The sequence below is a fragment of the Entelurus aequoreus genome, linkage group LG09 (assembly GCF_033978785.1).
Source record: "Entelurus aequoreus isolate RoL-2023_Sb linkage group LG09, RoL_Eaeq_v1.1, whole genome shotgun sequence".
NCBI classification, from domain to species: Eukaryota; Metazoa; Chordata; class Actinopteri; order Syngnathiformes; family Syngnathidae; genus Entelurus; species Entelurus aequoreus.
The window spans coordinates 67,440,872-67,459,296 of NC_084739.1; the positions used below are offsets into that span (position 1 = coordinate 67,440,872).

The window sequence follows — 18,425 nt, forward strand, 5'->3', positions numbered from 1 at the left end:
TTATTGTCATTTAGTCCTTAAATAAAATAGTGAACATACTAGACAACTTGTCTTTTAGTAGTAAGTAAACAAACAAACATATTGTTTATTATTGTCATTTAGTCCTTAAATATAATAGTGAACATACTAGACAACTTGTCTTTTAGTAGTAATTAAACAAACAAACATATTGTTTATTATTGTCATTTAGTCCTTAACTATAATAGTGAACATACTAGACAACGTGTCTTTTAGTAGTAAGTAAACAAACAAACAAACAAACATATGTTTATTATTGTCATTTAGTCCTTAAATATAATAGTGAACATACTAGACAACTTGTCTTTTAGTAGTAAGTAAACAAACAAACATATTGTTTATTATTGTCATTTAGTCCTTAAATATAATAGTGAACATACTAGACAACTTGTCTTTTAGTAGTAAGTAAACAAACAAACATATTGTTTATTATTGTCATTTAGTCCTTAAATATAATAGTGAACATACTAGACAACTTGTCTTTTAGTAGTAAGTAAACAAACAAACAAACAAACATATGTTTATTATTGTCATTTAGTCCTTAAATATAATAGTGAACATACTAGACAACTTGTCTTTTAGTAGTAAGTAAACAAACAAACATATTGTTTATTATTGTCATTTAGTCCTTAAATATAATAGTGAACATACTAGACAACTTGTCTTTTAGTAGTAAGTAAACAAACAAACAAACAAACATATGTTTATTATTGTCATTTAGTCCTTAAATATAATAGTGAACATACTAGACAACTTGTCTTTTAGTAGTAAGTAAACAAACAAACATATTGTTTATTATTGTCATTTAGTCCTTAAATATAATAGTGAACATACTAGACAACTTGTCTTTTAGTAGTAAGTAAACAAACAAACATATTGTTTATTATTGTCATTTAGTCCTTAAATATAATAGTGAACATACTAGACAACTTGTCTTTTAGTAGTAAGTAAACAAACAAACAAACATATGTTTATTATTGTCATTTAGTCCTTAAATATAATAGTGAACATACTAGACAACTTGTCTTTTAGTAGTAAGTAAACAAACAAACATATTGTTTATTATTGTCATTTAGTCCTTAAATATAATAGTGAACATACTAGACAACTTGTCTTTTAGTAGTAAGTAAACAAACAAACAAACAAACATATGTTTATTATTGTCATTTAGTCCTTAAATATAATAGTGAACATACTAGACAACTTGTCTTTTAGTAGTAAGTAAACAAACAAACATATTGTTTATTATTGTCATTTAGTCCTTAAATATAATAGTGAACATACTAGACAACTTGTCTTTTAGTAGTAAGTAAACAAACAAACATATTGTTTATTATTGTCATTTAGTCCTTAAATATAATAGTGAACATACTGGACAACTTGTCTTTTAGTAGTAAGTAAACAAACAAACAAACAAACATATGTTTATTATTGTCATTTAGTCCTTAAATATAATAGTGAACATACTAGACAACTTGTCTTTTAGTAGTAAGTAAACAAACAAACATATTGTTTATTATTGTCATTTAGTCCTTAAATATAATAGTGAACATACTAGACAACTTGTCTTTTAGTAGTAAGTAAACAAACAAACAAACATATGTTTATTATTGTCATTTAGTCCTTAAATATAATAGTGAACATACTAGACAACTTGTCTTTTAGTAGTAAGTAAACAAACAAACATATTGTTTATTATTGTCATTTAGTCCTTAAATATAATAGTGAACATACTAGACAACTTGTCTTTTAGTAGTAAGTAAACAAACAAACAAACAAACATATGTTTATTATTGTCATTTAGTCCTTAAATATAATAGTGAACATACTAGACAACTTGTCTTTTAGTAGTAAGTAAACAAACAAACATATTGTTTATTATTGTCATTTAGTCCTTAAATATAATAGTGAACATAGTAGACAACTTGTCTTTTAGTAGTAAGTAAACAAACAAACAAACATATGTTTATTATTGTCATGTAGTCCTTAAATATAATAGTGAACATACTAGACAACTTGTCTTTTAGTAGTAAGTAAACAAACAAACATATTGTTTGTTATTGTCATTTAGTCCTTAAATATAATAGTGAACATACTAGACAACTTGTCTTTTAGTAGTAAGTAAACAAACAAACAAACATATGTTTATTATTGTCATTTAGTCCTTAAATATAATAGTGAACATACTAGACAACTTGTCTTTTAGTAGTAAGTAAACAAACAAACAAACAAACATATGTTTATTATTGTCATTTAGTCCTTAAATATAATAGTGAACATACTAGACAACTTGTCTTTTAGTAGTAAGTAAACAAACAAACATATTGTTTATTATTGTCATTTAGTCCTTAAATATAATAGTGAACATACTAGACAACTTGTCTTTTAGTAGTAAGTAAACAAACAAACAAACAAACATATGTTTATTATTGTCATTTAGTCCTTAAATATAATAGTGAACATACTAGACAACTTGTCTTTTAGTAGTAAGTAAACAAACAAACATATTGTTTATTATTGTCATTTAGTCCTTAAATATAATAGTGAACATACTAGACAACTTGTCTTTTAGTAGTAAGTAAACAAACAAACATATTGTTTATTATTGTCATTTAGTCCTTAAATATAATAGTGAACATACTAGACAACTTGTCTTTTAGTAGTAAGTAAACAAACAAACAAACATATGTTTATTATTGTCATTTAGTCCTTAAATATAATAGTGAACATACTAGACAACTTGTCTTTTAGTAGTAAGTAAACAAACAAACATATTGTTTATTATTGTCATTTAGTCCTTAAATATAATAGTGAACATACTAGACAACTTGTCTTTTAGTAGTAAGTAAACAAACAAACAAACAAACATATGTTTATTATTGTCATTTAGTCCTTAAATATAATAGTGAACATACTAGACAACTTGTCTTTTAGTAGTAAGTAAACAAACAAACATATTGTTTATTATTGTCATTTAGTCCTTAAATATAATAGTGAACATACTAGACAACTTGTCTTTTAGTAGTAAGTAAACAAACAAACAAACATATGTTTATTATTGTCATTTAGTCCTTAAATATAATAGTGAACATACTAGACAACTTGTCTTTTAGTAGTAAGTAAACAAACAAACATATTGTTTATTATTGTCATTTAGTCCTTAAATATAATAGTGAACATACTAGACAACTTGTCTTTTAGTAGTAAGTAAACAAACAAACAAACAAACATATGTTTATTATTGTCATTTAGTCCTTAAATATAATAGTGAACATACTAGACAACTTGTCTTTTAGTAGTAAGTAAACAAACAAACATATTGTTTATTATTGTCATTTAGTCCTTAAATATAATAGTGAACATACTAGACAACTTGTCTTTTAGTAGTAAGTAAACAAACAAACATATTGTTTATTATTGTCATTTAGTCCTTAAATATAATAGTGAACATACTAGACAACTTGTCTTTTAGTAGTAAGTAAACAAACAAACATATTGTTTATTATTGTCATTTAGTCCTTAAATATAATAGTGAACATACTAGACAACTTGTCTTTTAGTAGTAAGTAAACAAACAAACAAACATATGTTTATTATTGTCATTTAGTCCTTGAATATAATAGTGAACATACTAGACAACTTGTCTTTTAGTAGTAAGTAAACAAACAAACATATTGTTTATTATTGTCATTTAGTCCTTAAATATAATAGTGAACATACTAGACAACTTGTCTTTTAGTAGTAAGTAAACAAACAAACAAACATATGTTTATTATTGTCATTTAGTCCTTAAATATAATAGTGAACATACTAGACAACTTGTCTTTTAGTAGTAAGTAAACAAACAAACAAACATATGTTTATTATTGTCATTTAGTCCTTAAATATAATAGTGAACATACTAGACAACTTGTCTTTTAGTAGTAAGTAAACAAACAAACATATTGTTTATTATTGTCATTTAGTGCTTAAATAAAATAGTGGCTTGGATCTGCTTGTGTTTGTTGTGTGCAAACATGACAAAGTCTCATCCTTACACACATCTTCTTGCCATTGCCTTTGGGGAAATCATTGAAAGTAAACAAGTTCAGTTGCTGTCCCGATACTAATATTTTGGTACCAAAATGTATTTCGGTACCTTTCTAAATAAAGGGGAGCACAAAAAATTTAATTATTGTCTTTATTTGAACAAAAAGTCTTAGTGTACATGAAATATATGTTTATTATTGTCATTTAGTCTTTAAATAAAATAGACAACTTGTCTTTTAGTAGTAAGTAAACAAACAAAGACTCCTAATTAGTCTGCTGACGTATGCAGTAACATATTGTGTCATTTATACACCTATTATTTTGTTTACATAATGAGGGACAAACTGTAAAAAATGGATTATTAATCTACTTATGAACCTATGAACATGAACACTACATCAACACACCCAAGGCAATGGGCATATACATACACACGCACCCCCGGGTGATGGACGGCTGGCAGCGCTTCATAGCAGCAGTCGACCTCCAGGGCCCCAACTCCCCCACCCTCTGTTGCGAGTTGTCGTGATTAAATGTAACGTGTTTATGTGTGCATGGCATGGAGGTTTTTTCCCACTCCAGACTAGGCCCCCTTAGGAGCCCAGTGTAGATTGTATTTTTTTACTCATCTTCTTCCCCAGCGTTTTACCTTTTTCCCACGTTTTACGTCCATCAGCGTTCCTGTTCTGTAACCCTGCACACTGTTTGTTTGTCTAATCTTGAACGGGTTTGTGCTGAAAACATAGTTTCGTTGTACTTGTTGCAATGACAATAAAGACTTATCGCTATCCCTACTTGTTAATATCTGCTTACTTTCTGTTTTAACATGTTCTATCTACACTTCTGTTCAAATGTAATAATCACTTATTCTTCTCTTCTTTGATACTTGACATTAGTTTTGGATGATACCACACATTTAGGTATCGATGTGATACCAAGTAGCTACAGGATCATACATTGGTCATATTCAAAGTCCTCATGTGTCCAGGGTAGAGTTGTACGGTATACTGGTATTAGTATAGTACCGCGATACTAATGAATTATATTCGGTACTATACCGCCCATTTTGTTCAAATAAAGCCAATTATGCAATTTTTAGTGGTCTCCTTTATTAGGAAAGTACCGAAAAAATGTTGGTACTGGTACCAAAATATTGGTATCGGGACAACACTAGTCCAGGGACGTATTTTCCTGAAGTTTATAAACAACAAAAATGACAGTAGTTACAGGATCATATATTGGTCATATTCAAAGTCCTCATGTGTCCAGGGACGTATTTACTGACTTTATAAACATAATATGAATTTTTTTTAAAAGGAAAAAATATTTTGTTAAGATATTATTGTAATCATAGTAGTATTGACTAGATACGCTCTTGTACTTGGTATCATTGCAGTGGATGTCAGGTGTAGATCCACCCATGGCGTTTGTTTACATTGTGACGGCGGTGAGCTATAGTATCCTCCTACGGCAGGGGTGGGCAATTAATTTTTACCGGGGGCCGCATGAGCAACCCGAGCACTGCTGGAGGGCCACATTGACAATATTTCAATTAAATTTTGCTCAATATTATTTTTGATGTATACCGTAAGATAAATAATAATAATAGCAATAATTAATAATAATAATAATACTTTCATTTAACCTAACTTAACTTTATACCAAAAGCCCTGCTTTGGAAATCATTTGTACCCCTTTCAGAGATCACATTTAGTTGCCCTTAAACATCCTCATGTTGCACAATGAAATGTAAGCATAGGATGAAGTGTGCATTCCTGTAACTTTCTCTAGTAACAGCATTCCATGATTAATATCAATAAATTAACATTAATAATAAATGACAGTAAAATAAGCACACGTATGACTGAGGAGTCATAGTGTAACTTTGTGTGGTGTTTGAGTTGTCCGACTTTTTGTGTGGCCGTAAACGCACCAGTGGTTTAGTGGTATGCGTGTTGGTGACAGATGACAAGTTGGTTTTGGCCTGGTTTGTACGGCAGAAAATGACTAGTTTTTCGAGATAGAAGTGTTTTACTCATGTTTTTGGTGTGGTTATGTCCGAATATAAACAGTTTTGCTCAATAAAGTGATGGATATAATTCCTGTCCTCGAAGCATCTCGATAGACGTTACAATAATTGAACGGTGTTCAATTGAACGGTGTTGACGAACACCGTTAGGGCCGCTTGTTGTCACTGTCACTCAAAGTTGCATTGCAAAATTACATAGAATAAATATGTTTATTTTGTTTAGAATTCAGATGGGATTTGATTTGGTGCGCGGCATATATTTGCTGTGCGCAGAGGACGCTTGAGCAGTGCGCAATTGCGCAGTGCGCGCACCTTAGAGGGAACGTTGCTTGGCAGTCCATGTCTTGTTGAAAACACGCCATTCCTCATCAACTTTTCTCTTTTTAAGCGTCTCGGGTGTCATCACTTGTCGCTGCATGTGCACCTTCACTCGCAGGTTACACACGGACATACGCCCACAAATAACACTTTTCAAAATAAAAGCAGCACAGTTGTACTGCGCGCACGACATAGATGTTTTTTCAACTTTATTTTGTAATTTGTGATTGCAGCTGTTCACATTCACTCACAATCACGCACACGCACACGTCCACACGGAAGTAATACAAATAACGCTTTTCAAAACAAAAGCAGCACCATTGTATTGCACACTCGACATAGATACTTTTTAAAATTTATTTTGTAATTTATGATTGGCCTCACGCGGGCTGGACAGGGATGCACAAAGGGCCGGATGTGGCCTGCCGGCCGCAGAATGCCCAGGTCTGTCCTACGGTGTGTAGTGAAGCATGTTTAGCTATTCCTCGTCCTCCAGTGATAATGCTACTTGTAAGAAACGTACTTCATTTGTCGCCACGGAGGCCAGGATTAGTGATTTATAAGCAGCTAAGACACTGCCGACTTAAAGCAGCTCTTCTGTTAAAATGTAATAATCACTTATTCTTCTCTTCTTTGATACTTTACATTAGTTTTGGATGATACCACACATTTAGGTATGGATCCGATACCAAGTAGTTACAGGATCATACATTGGTCATATTCAAAGTCCTCATGTGTCCAGGGACGTATTTACTGACTTTATAAACATAATATGAATTAAAAAAAAAACATTTTTTGATGCTAAAAAATAATCATAGTAGTATCGACTAGATACACTATTGTACTTGGTATCATTACAGTGGATGTCAGGTGTAGATCCACCCATAGCGTTGTGACGCCGGTGAGCTATTGTATCCTCCTACGGTGTGTAGTGAAGCATGTTTAGCTATTCCTCGTCCTCCAGTGATAATGTTACATGTAAGAAACATACTTTATTTATCGCCATGGAGACCAGGATTAGTGATTTAGAAGTAGCTAAAACACTGCGGATGGACGTTAGCCGCTAGCGAGGTAGCCATGTCTTAAAGCACCTCTTCCTGAGGGTGTTTCAGAGTTTGTCGCTGATCTCGTGACACATGCAGAGAATATAATTATAATGGGGGATCATGTCTTTATCTTTGCTTTTCACACCAAAATGCGTCCGTTCTCCCTTTTCTGTCTACACCAGGGGTGTCAAACTCATTTTAGATCGGGGGCCACATGGAGAAAAATCTACTCCCAAATGGGCCGGACTAGTAAAATCACAGCACGATAACTTAAATATAAAGACAACTTCAGATCTTTTTCTTTGTTTAAAAAAAAATAAAACAAGCACATTCTGAAATTGTACAAATCATAATATTGTTGTTGTTTTTTTACACTTACATGTTGCAGTTAATAGTATTCTATCTTTATTTGTCGTTATTTATATTTTCTGAATAAATTATGTGACAATGTTCATCAGTCAACTCATTGGTGTTAATTTTCAATCTATCAAAATAAAAAAAATATATGAAAATGTTTGTTATTTATGTAGTTTGATCATTTTCCTCGACTGATGTACTAACATCATGTTGTTTATTTTGTACATATATAGCATCATCTACAACGATACAAAGAATTGCTATTGCGACATCCAGTGGACACATTTAGAACAGCAGTTTCTTTCATTCAAAAGGTTCAGATTAATTTTTATACTTAGCAAACTCATCCCGCGGGACGGATAAAACCTGTTCGCGGGCCTGATCCGGCCCTCGGGCCGTACGTTTGACGCCCCTGGTCTACACACTGTGTCTGCTTGTAAGTACTCAGTGTGTGTGCGCTGCCCAACGTGCTCCTCTGCTCGTAAAACCAGCAATAAAGTACCGCTTTTGATTCATTAGTACCGTGATGCTATACTAGTACTGGTATCCTATCTGGAGGAGTGAGAATCTACACCAAAACATTGTTTACTTATGACGTTTGCAATTCTGCAACCCGCCTTGAGTGCGAATAGGAGATCCAACATCACATTTTTACACAATAAGACAACGTGCAGCAGGAACATGTTTGTGTTCAAACATTGTTTACAAGTCTAATAATCATTCCCATGCTCACACTTTGTTGTCCTCGCCAAACTAAATGCTGCGAAAGGCTTTGGCAAGTACGGCCGTAATCACCCCACCACACCGCAGAGTTCCAGTATGTGGAACCAAGGACACAAGTTCCAATCATGTGACTAACATCCTCTCCTGTACAGTACTTGACTGTACTGGACTGCTCATCACCAGGCTGTGGTCTGGAAGTCCTCCTCACTATTGACGCAGACCTGAATCTACTCTGTGTTCAGACCTGCAGTTAAAAGCCGAGTGTGTTCCACCTCCGTGAAAAGCTTTGCGGGTTTGTGTGGGTGTGTGGGTGTGTGGGCAGCCGAGGTCCATGATGACTTACCTTGCCCGGATTTGGAGGCGCCCAGCTCTATGTCGTCCCGCGTGCCGCTGTGGGAGTTCAGGTAGGTGGCGGGGACCCAGCCTTGCTCCTCCGCCGTGCTGACGAACCACCAGCCTGCAGGACAGAAACATGATCAGCACAGACTTGACCTTCTATCCCAGACCTGGGCATTCTGCGGCCCGCGGGCCGCATCCGGCCCTTTGTGCGTCCCTGTCCGGCCCGCGTGAGGCCAATTATAAATTACAAAATACATTTAAAAAAGTATCTATGTCGAGTGTGCAATACAACGGTGCTGCTTTTGTTTTGAAAATCGTTATTTGTATTACTTCCGTGTGGACGTATGCGTGTGCGTGATTGTGAGTGAATGTGAACAGCTGCAATCACAAATTACAAAATAAAGTTGAAAAAACATCTATGTCGTGCGCGCAATACAACTGTGCTGCTTTTATTTTGAAAAGTATTATTTATGGGCGTGTGTCCGTGTGTAACCTGCGAGTGAAGGTGCACATGCAGCGACAAGTGATGCACGTTTTACACCCGAGACGCTAAAAAGAGAAAAGTTGATGAGGAATGGCGTGTTTTCAACAAGACATGGACTGCCAAGCAACGTTCCCTCTAAGGTGCGTGCCTGCGCAAATGCGCACTGCTCAAGCGTCTGCTGCACGCAGCAAATATATGCCGCGCACCAAATCAAATCCCATCTGAATTCTAAACAAAATAAACATATTTATTCTATGTAATTATGCAATGCAACTTTGAGTGACAGTGACAACAAGCGGCTTTAACGGTGTTCGTCAACACCGTTCAATTGAACACCGTTCAATTATTGTAACGTCTATCGAGATGCTTCGAGGACAGGAATGATATTGATCACTTTATTGAGCAAAACTGTTTATATTCGGACATAACCACACCAAAAACATGAGTAAAACACTTCTATCTCGAAAAACTAGTCATTTTCTGCCGTACAAACCAGGCCAAAACCAACTTGTCATCTGTCACCAACACGCATACCACTAAACCACTGGTGCGTTTACGGCCACACAAAAAGTCGGACAACTCAAACACCACACAAAGTTACACTATGACTCCTCAGTCATACGTGTGCTTATTTTACTGTCATTTATTATTAATGTTAATTTATTTATATTAGTCATGGAATGCTGTTACACACACTATGTTGAAGTATTACTATTATTATTAATTATTATTATTATTATTATTATTATTATTATTATTTATCTTACGGTATATATCAAAAATATTATTGAGCAAAATTTAATTGAAATATTGTCGATGTGGCCCTCCAGCAGTGCTCGGGTAGCTCATGCGGCCCCCGGTAAAAATTAATTGCCCACCCCTGTTCTATCCTGTGACACCACCTTTATGTGCTACGTTTGTTGTGGCAACGCAGACACCTGGCAGCTGTGTGGAGGGCCATAAAGACTCGGATGATGGGAAGGGTTCCATCACAGCTGGGCCAAACCTCCGGTGCACATGTTCCTGAAGAACTGTTGTGTTCTGAGGCATCAGAGTCACACCACGGGAAGACTAACCTCATTGCATTAACAGTCACCTTTTATACACATTTGACTTTTAATGATGTGCAATGTGCAATGTTTTTCTGTTTATGAGCGCCAAAAATCTATCATCTTGTTACACTTTCAGTTGATATTGACTTTAAACTAAGTGATCCTGCCCCTTGTTTGATTTCCCCACCCTATGTGTGCGCTACGGTTGTACGGTATACCAGTACTAGTATAGTATGGCGGTACTAATGAATCAAAAATGGTACGATACTCGGTTTAAAAAGTACCGGTTCTCTGGCGTGACGGCGCGTCGTCACGTGGTGACATTGCTGGTTTTACCAGCAGAGGAGCATGTTGGGCAGCGCACACACACAGAGTACTTACAAGCAGACACAGTGTGTGGACAGAAAAGGGAGAATGGACGCATTTTGGTGTAAAAAGTCAAGATAAAGGTGAAGTTACAACTCTGAAACATGGTTAACAAGCTAACAGCTAACATCCATCCGCAGTCGGAAGTATTCTAGCTACTATAAATCACTAATCCTCGCCTCTGTGGCGACGAATAAAGTAATTCTCTTACAAGTAGCATTATCACTGGAGGACGAGGAATACACACCGTAGGACAGGGGTGTCCAAACTTTTTCCACTGAGGGCCGCACACGGAAAAATTAAAGCCTGCGGGGGCCATTTTGATAGTTTTCATTTTCAAATCATAACAAAACATATGGATTTTGGGGGTTTTTTACCTTTAGGGGTCCCGGGAACCATAAAGGGTCTAAGTCATTAAAATGTTGTTTTTTTTTATTTAACGCTTACAAGCAGACACAGTGTGTGGACAGAAAAGGGAGAATGGACGCATTTTGGTGTAAAAAGTCAAGATAAAGGTGAAGTTACAACTCTGAAACATGGCTAACAAGCTAACAGCTAACATCCATCCGCAGTCGGAAGTGTTCTAGCTACTATAAATCACTAATCCTCGCCTCCGTGGCGAAGAATAAAGTAAGTCTCTTACAAGTAGCATTATCACTGGAGGACGAGGAATAGCTAAACATGCTTCACTACACGCCGTAGGACAGGGGTGTCCAAACTTTTTCCACTGAGGGCCGCACACGGAAAAATTAAAGCCTGCGGGGGCCATTTTGATAGTTTTCATTTTCAAATCATAACAAAACATATGGATTTTGGGGTTTTTTTACCTTTAGGGCTCCCGGGAACCATAAAGGGTCTAAGTCATTAAAATGTTTTTTTTTATTTATTTAACGCTTACAAGCAGACACAGTGTGTAGACAGAAAAGGGAGAATGGACGCATTTTGGTGTAAAAAGTCAAGATAAAGGTGAAGTTATAACTCTGAAACATGGCTAACAAGCTAACAGCTAACATCCATCCGCAGTCGGAAGTGTTCTAGCTACTATAAATCACTAATCCTCGCCTCTGTGGCGACGAATACAGTAAGTCTCTTACAAGTAGCATTATCACTGGAGGACGAGGAATAGCTAAACATGCTTCACTACACGCCGTAGGACAGGGGTGTCCAAACTTTTTCTACTGAGGGCCGCACACGGAAAAATTAAAGCCTGCGGGGGCCATTTTGATAGTTTTCATTTTCAAATCATAACAAAACATATGGATTTTGGGGTTTTTTTACCTTTAGGGCTCCCGGGAACCATAAAGGGTCTAAGTCATTAAAATGTTTTTTTTTTTAATTTAACGCTTACAAGCAGACACAGTGTGTAGACAGAAAAGGGAGAATGGACGCATTTTGGTGTAAAAAGTCAAGATAAAGGTGAAGTTATAATTCTGAAACATGGCTAACAAGCTAACAGCTAACATCCATCCGCAGTCGGAAGTGTTCTAGCTACTATAAATCACTAATCCTCGCCTCCGTGGCGAAGAATAAAGTAAGTCTCTTACAAGTAGCATTATCACTGGAGGACGAGGAATAGCTAAACATGCTTCACTACACGCCGCAGGACAGGGGTGTCCAAACTTTTTCCACTGAGGGCCGCACACGGAAAAATTAAAGCCTGCGGGGGCCATTTTGATAGTTTTCATTTTCAAATCATAACAAAACATATGGATTTTGGGTTTTTTTTACCTTTAGGGCTCCCGGGAACCATAAAGGGTCTAAGTCATTAAAATGTTTTTTTTTTTTAATTTAACGCTTACAAGCAGACACAGTGTGTAGACAGAAAAGGGAGAATGGACGCATTTTGGTGCAAAAAGTCAAGATAAAGGTGAAGTTATAACTCTGAAACATGGCTAACAAGCTAACAGCTAACATCCATCCGCAGTCGGAAGTGTTCTAGCTACTATAAATCACTAATCCTCGCCTCCGTGGCGACAAATACAGTAAGTCTCTTACAAGTAGCATTATCACTGGAGGACGAGGAATAGCTAAACATGCTTCACTAAACACCGTAGGACAGGGGTGTCCAAACTTTTTCCACTGAGGGCCGCACACGGAAAAATTAAAGCCTGCGGGGGCCATTTTGATAGTTTTCATTTTCAAATCATAACAAAACATATGGATTTTGGGGTTTTTTTACCTTTAGGGCTCCCGGGAACCATAAAGGGTCTAAGTCATTAAAATGTTTTTTTTTTTTTATTTAACGCTTACAGTAAATCTCTACAGTATATCAACTTTAGGTTGATATACAATTAAAAAAAACAAAAAGGCTTTATGCCTTTTCTGTCAAGACAACTTTGTTTTTTATAATAAAACTGAAATATGCAGTATTTCCCCCACTGCCCAAAACATTCAGAAAGCAATGTTTGATGTGCAGTAATTAGAGCCTTAGAAGCATCAATATTGCAGGACACCATTGATATTAATTCATTGTTATTTTTGAGTAATCACAGTGAAAAGATAAATAAAATCCCATTAAATATATTTAGGATACAAAAGGTGCCCCCACTCAAAGTGATACATTTGTATTAGTTTTGTTTTTACTTTCAACACGTAAGTTACGAGATCAACTTCAGATATATCTGTCCATTTTATGTTTGAACTATTATTTTGTTTGTTTTATGCTCTTTTGTCAAAGAAAACGTTGATGTTTTTGTATGGCAACCACACAATATATGCAATATTTTCCACATAAAACATTTTAGAGTGAAATATTTGAAATAATTGGAGCCTTGAATAGGTCAATGATTCATTATAACATTGTTTTTTTTTGTTTTTTTTTAGCAATGGCAAAAAAAGAAAAATAAAGATAGACGAAAGAAGGGGAAAAAAAGCAGCCTGCATGGCAGCTTTGTGTCAACATTGCAACTTTTTCTAGTTATATTTCACCTCATTCTCCTTTTTTTAATGTTTATTTTTTATTTTTGCAATAGCATTTTCAGAATGTGTGGCGGGCCGGTAAACAATTAGCTGCGGGCCACAAATGGCTCCCGGGCCGCAATTTGGATACCCCTGACTTAGTAGGATACAATAGCTCAGCGCCGTGAATGTAAACAAACGCCATGGGTGGATCTACACCTGACATCCACTGTAATGATACCAAGTACAATAGCGTATCTAGTCGATACTACTATGACTACATCGAAATTTTTTATCGTCACAAAATCTTTTTTCCTTTTGAAAAAAATTCATATTATGTTTATAAAGTCAGTAAATACGTCCCTGGACACATGAGGACTTTGAATATGACCAATGTATGATCCTGTAACTACTTGGTATCGCATCGATACCTAAATGTGTGGTATCATCCAAAACTAATGCCAAGTATCAAAGAAGAGAAGAATAGGTAAACATGCTTCACTACACACCGTAGGAGGATACAATAGCTCACCGGCGTCACAATGTAAACAAATGCCATGGGTGGATCTACACCTGACATCCACTGTAATGATACCAAGTACAAGAGCGTATCTAGTCAATACTACTACGATTACATCGATATTTTTTATCATCACAAAATCATTCTTTTCAATTCATATTATGTTTATAAAGTCAGTAAATACATCCCTGGCCACATGAGGACTTTGAATATGACCAATGTATGATCCTGTAACTACTTGGTATCGCATCGATACCTAAATGTGTGGTATCATCCAAAACTAATGTAAAGTATCAAAGAAGAAAAGAATAAGTGATTATTACATTTTAACAGAAGTGTAGATAGAACATGTTAAAACTGAAAATAAGTAGATATTAACAGTAAATGAACAAGTAGATTAATAGTCAATTTTTACAGTTTGTCCCTCATAATGTGTACAAAATAATAGGTGTATAAATGGCACAATATGTTACTGCATACGTCAGCAGACTAATTAGGAGCCTAATCCTAACCCTAACCCTAACCGTGACCTTAATACCTTGAGATTGTGACATGGTTACATCCCCAGGTATATGGGAGCGTAATGTTATATGTGTAATGTTATATGTGTAATGTTATATGTGTAATGTTACATGTGTAATGTTATGTGTGTAATGTTGCATGTGTAATGTTATGTGTGTAATGTTGTATGTGTAATGTTATGTGTGTAATGTTATGTGTGTAATGTTATATGTGTAATGTTATGTGTGTAATGTTATATGTGTAATGTTATATGTGTAATGTTACATGTGTAATGTTATATGTGTAATGTTATATGTGTAATGTTACATGTGTAATGTTATGTGTGTAATGTTATATGTGTAATGTTACATGTGTAATGTTATGTGTGTAATGTTACATGTGTAATGTTATGTGTGTAATGTTATGTGTGTAATGTTATATGTGTAATGTTATGTGTGTAATGTTATATGTGTAATGTTATATGTGTAATGTTACATGTGTAATGTTATATGTGTAATGTTATATGTGTAATGTTACATGTGTAATGTTATGTGTGTAATGTTATATGTGTAATGTTACATGTGTAATGTTATGTGTGTAATGTTATATGTGTAATGTTATGTGTGTAATGTTATGTGTGTAATGTTATATGTGTAATGTTATGTGTGTAATGTTATATGTGTAATGTTATATGTGTAATGTTACATGTGTAATGTTATATGTGTAATGTTATATGTGTAATGTTACATGTGTAATGTTATGTGTGTAATGTTATATGTGTAATGTTATGTGTGTAATGTTATGTGTGTAATGTTATATGTGTAATGTTATATGTGTAATGTTACATGTGTAATGTTATGTGTGTAATGTTATGTGTGTAATGTTATATGTGTAATGTTATATGTGTAATGTTACATGTGTAATGTTACATGTGTAATGTTATATGTGTAATGTTATATGTGTAATGTTATATGTGCAATGTTAAATGTGTAATGTTACATGTGTAATGTTATGTGTGTAATGTTACATGTGTAATGTTATGTGTGTAATGTTATAGGTGTAATGTTATGTGTGTAATGTTATGTGTGTAATGTTATATGTGTAATGTTATATGTGTAATGTTATATGTGTAATGTTACATGTGTAATGTTATGTGTGTAATGTTATATGTGTAATGTTACACATGTAATGTTATGTGTGTAATGTTATATGTGTAATGTTATGTGTGTAATGTTATGTGTGTAATGTTATATGTGTAATGTTATGTGTGTAATGTTATATGTGTAATGTTATATGTGTAATGTTACATGTGTAATGTTATATGTGTAATGTTATATGTGTAATGTTACATGTGTAATGTTATGTGTGTAATGTTATATGTGTAATGTTATGTGTGTAATGTTATGTGTGTAATGTTATATGTGTAATGTTATATGTGTAATGTTACATGTGTAATGTTATATGTGTAATGTTGTATGTGTAATGTTACATGTGTAATGTTATATGTGTAATGTTATATGTGTAATGTTACATGTGTAATGTTATATGTGTAATGTTATATGTGTAATGTTATACGTGTAATGTTACATGTGTAATGTTACATGTGTAATGTTACATGTGTAATGTTATATGTGTAATGTTACATGTGTAATGTTACATGTGTAATGTTGCATGTGTAATGTTATATGTGTAATGTTACCTGTGTAATGTTATATGTGTAATGTTATATGTGTAATGTTACATGTGTAATGTTATATGTGTAATGTTACAAGTGTAATGTTATGTGTGTAATGTTATATGTGTAATGTTACATGTGTAATGTTATATGTGTAATGTTACATGTGTAATGTTATATGTGTAATGTTATATGTGTAATGTTATATGTGTAATGTTACCTGTGTAATGTTATATGTGTAATGTTAAATGTGTAATGTTACATGTGTAATGTTATATGTGTAATGTTACAAGTGTAATGTTATGTGTGTAATGTTATATGTGTAATGTTATATGTGTAATGTTACATGTGTAATGTTATATGTGTAATGTTACAAGTGTAATGTTATGTGTGTAATGTTATATGTGTAATGTTATATGTGTAATGTTACATGTGTAATGTTATATGTGTAATGTTACATGTGTAATGTTATATGTGTAATGTTATATGTGTAATGTTACAAGTGTAATGTTATGTGTGTAATGTTATATGTATAATGTTATAAGTGTAATGTTACATGTGTAATGTTACATGTGTAATGTTATATGTGTAATTCATGTCAACGTAACGGATATGTGAGTTGTTGGTCAGCTGGACAGTGGAGTTATTCCACATAGAGCTGAAGTGGGTCCATCTTAGAGTCAAGTGTGTCCATCTTAGAGAAGGCCTCTGCTGTTGGTGTCGGACTCCGAGCACCACCAACCACCTGGCTGGCAGTCCAGGATGGAACAAGGCACGTAATGTGCTGAGTCTTTGCTCCAACAAAAAAAACGTACGTCCGTAAATCAGTTGAGAGCCCAAACAAAAACCCAACCCTAGAAAAACAAGGTGGTGTCCATAGATATGTGGACTATAGTCTTCATGGGAATAAGTGGTAGAAAATGGATGGATGGATGGATGTGCAGTGATGTTTTAAGTCTGGAACTATACTAAGTATTTCACTGGTTGAAATCTGCACTTTTGGGTGTTATAGGAGTTATTAGGGTAATATATCATATTGTAGCTGTTTATTACACTTTGCATTCATATTTTGCTGTTTGGTACATTTTTGTTGTGTTTTGCTTGATTGTAAAAGATACACAACTATGGAGGAGCTGGTCTGACAAGTAAAAGATGTTCATATGTTGTTGATATTCAGTCTTTTATTGTTCATAGTTAATATTGTAAATCCCACTTTCTTTATTTTCATGTGTTCCATTCAGTAAAAAACTGTAAAATGTTCTTTTTGTGAGGTGGTCTGTCATAACTTTTTTACAACTCTATGGGACATTGTGACTTTTGGTGGGTCCATGTCGATGACTTCTGTTTTGTTTGATCTCCCGTTTTACTGCCGTGTTACAGACACCGTTTGGAAACAATTAAGGCAGCCAGCAACAAACGCATGTGTCAGGAACAGATGCGGAAACATTTCTGTTTGTTCCATTTTTGTTGCGTTTTTCTTGATTGTAAAAGCGGAGCGACGTTCATATGTTGTTAATATTCAGTCTTTTATTGTTCGTAGCTAATATTCTAAATCCCACTTTTTGTATTTTAATGTGCATTTCGGGTGTCCCATTCAGTAAAAAAACCCTATAAAATTCCATTCCGTTTTTTTGAGGTGGTCTGATAAGTAAAAGAGGAGCGACGTTCATATGTTGTTAATATTCAGTGTTTTATTGTTCATAGCTAATATTTTAAATCTGACTTTCTGTATTTTCATGTACATTTTGGGGGTCCCATTCAGTAAAAACTGTAAAATGTAATTCCCTTTTTTTTGAAGTGGTCTGTCATAACTTTTTTACAACTCTATCGGACTTTGTGACTTTTGGTGGGTCCATGACGATGACTTCTGTTTTGTTTGATCTGCCGTTTTACTGCCGTGTTGCAGACACCGTTTGGAAACAATTAAGGCAGCCAGCAACAAACACATGTGTCAGGAACAGATGTGGAAAATGTATGTTTGTTCCATTTTTGTTGTGTTTTGCTTGATTGTAAAAGAGGAGCGACGTTCATATGTTGTTGATATTCAGTCTTTTATTGTTCATAGTTAAT

General features: G+C 34.3%; 1 protein-coding gene across 2 annotated transcripts in view; it reads right to left on the minus strand.

Annotated features, from left to right (window-relative positions):
- LOC133657640 (SH3 and PX domain-containing protein 2A-like) overlaps nucleotides 1-18,425 on the minus strand; it is a 180,114-nt gene that overhangs the window by 21,161 nt on the left and 140,528 nt on the right. For both annotated transcript variants that reach the window (XM_062059206.1, XM_062059205.1), the window contains exon 8: nucleotides 8,864-8,977. In XM_062059206.1, the coding sequence (XP_061915190.1) occupies nucleotides 8,864-8,977 (114 nt within the window). The remainder of the gene's footprint in view (nucleotides 1-8,863; nucleotides 8,978-18,425) is intronic.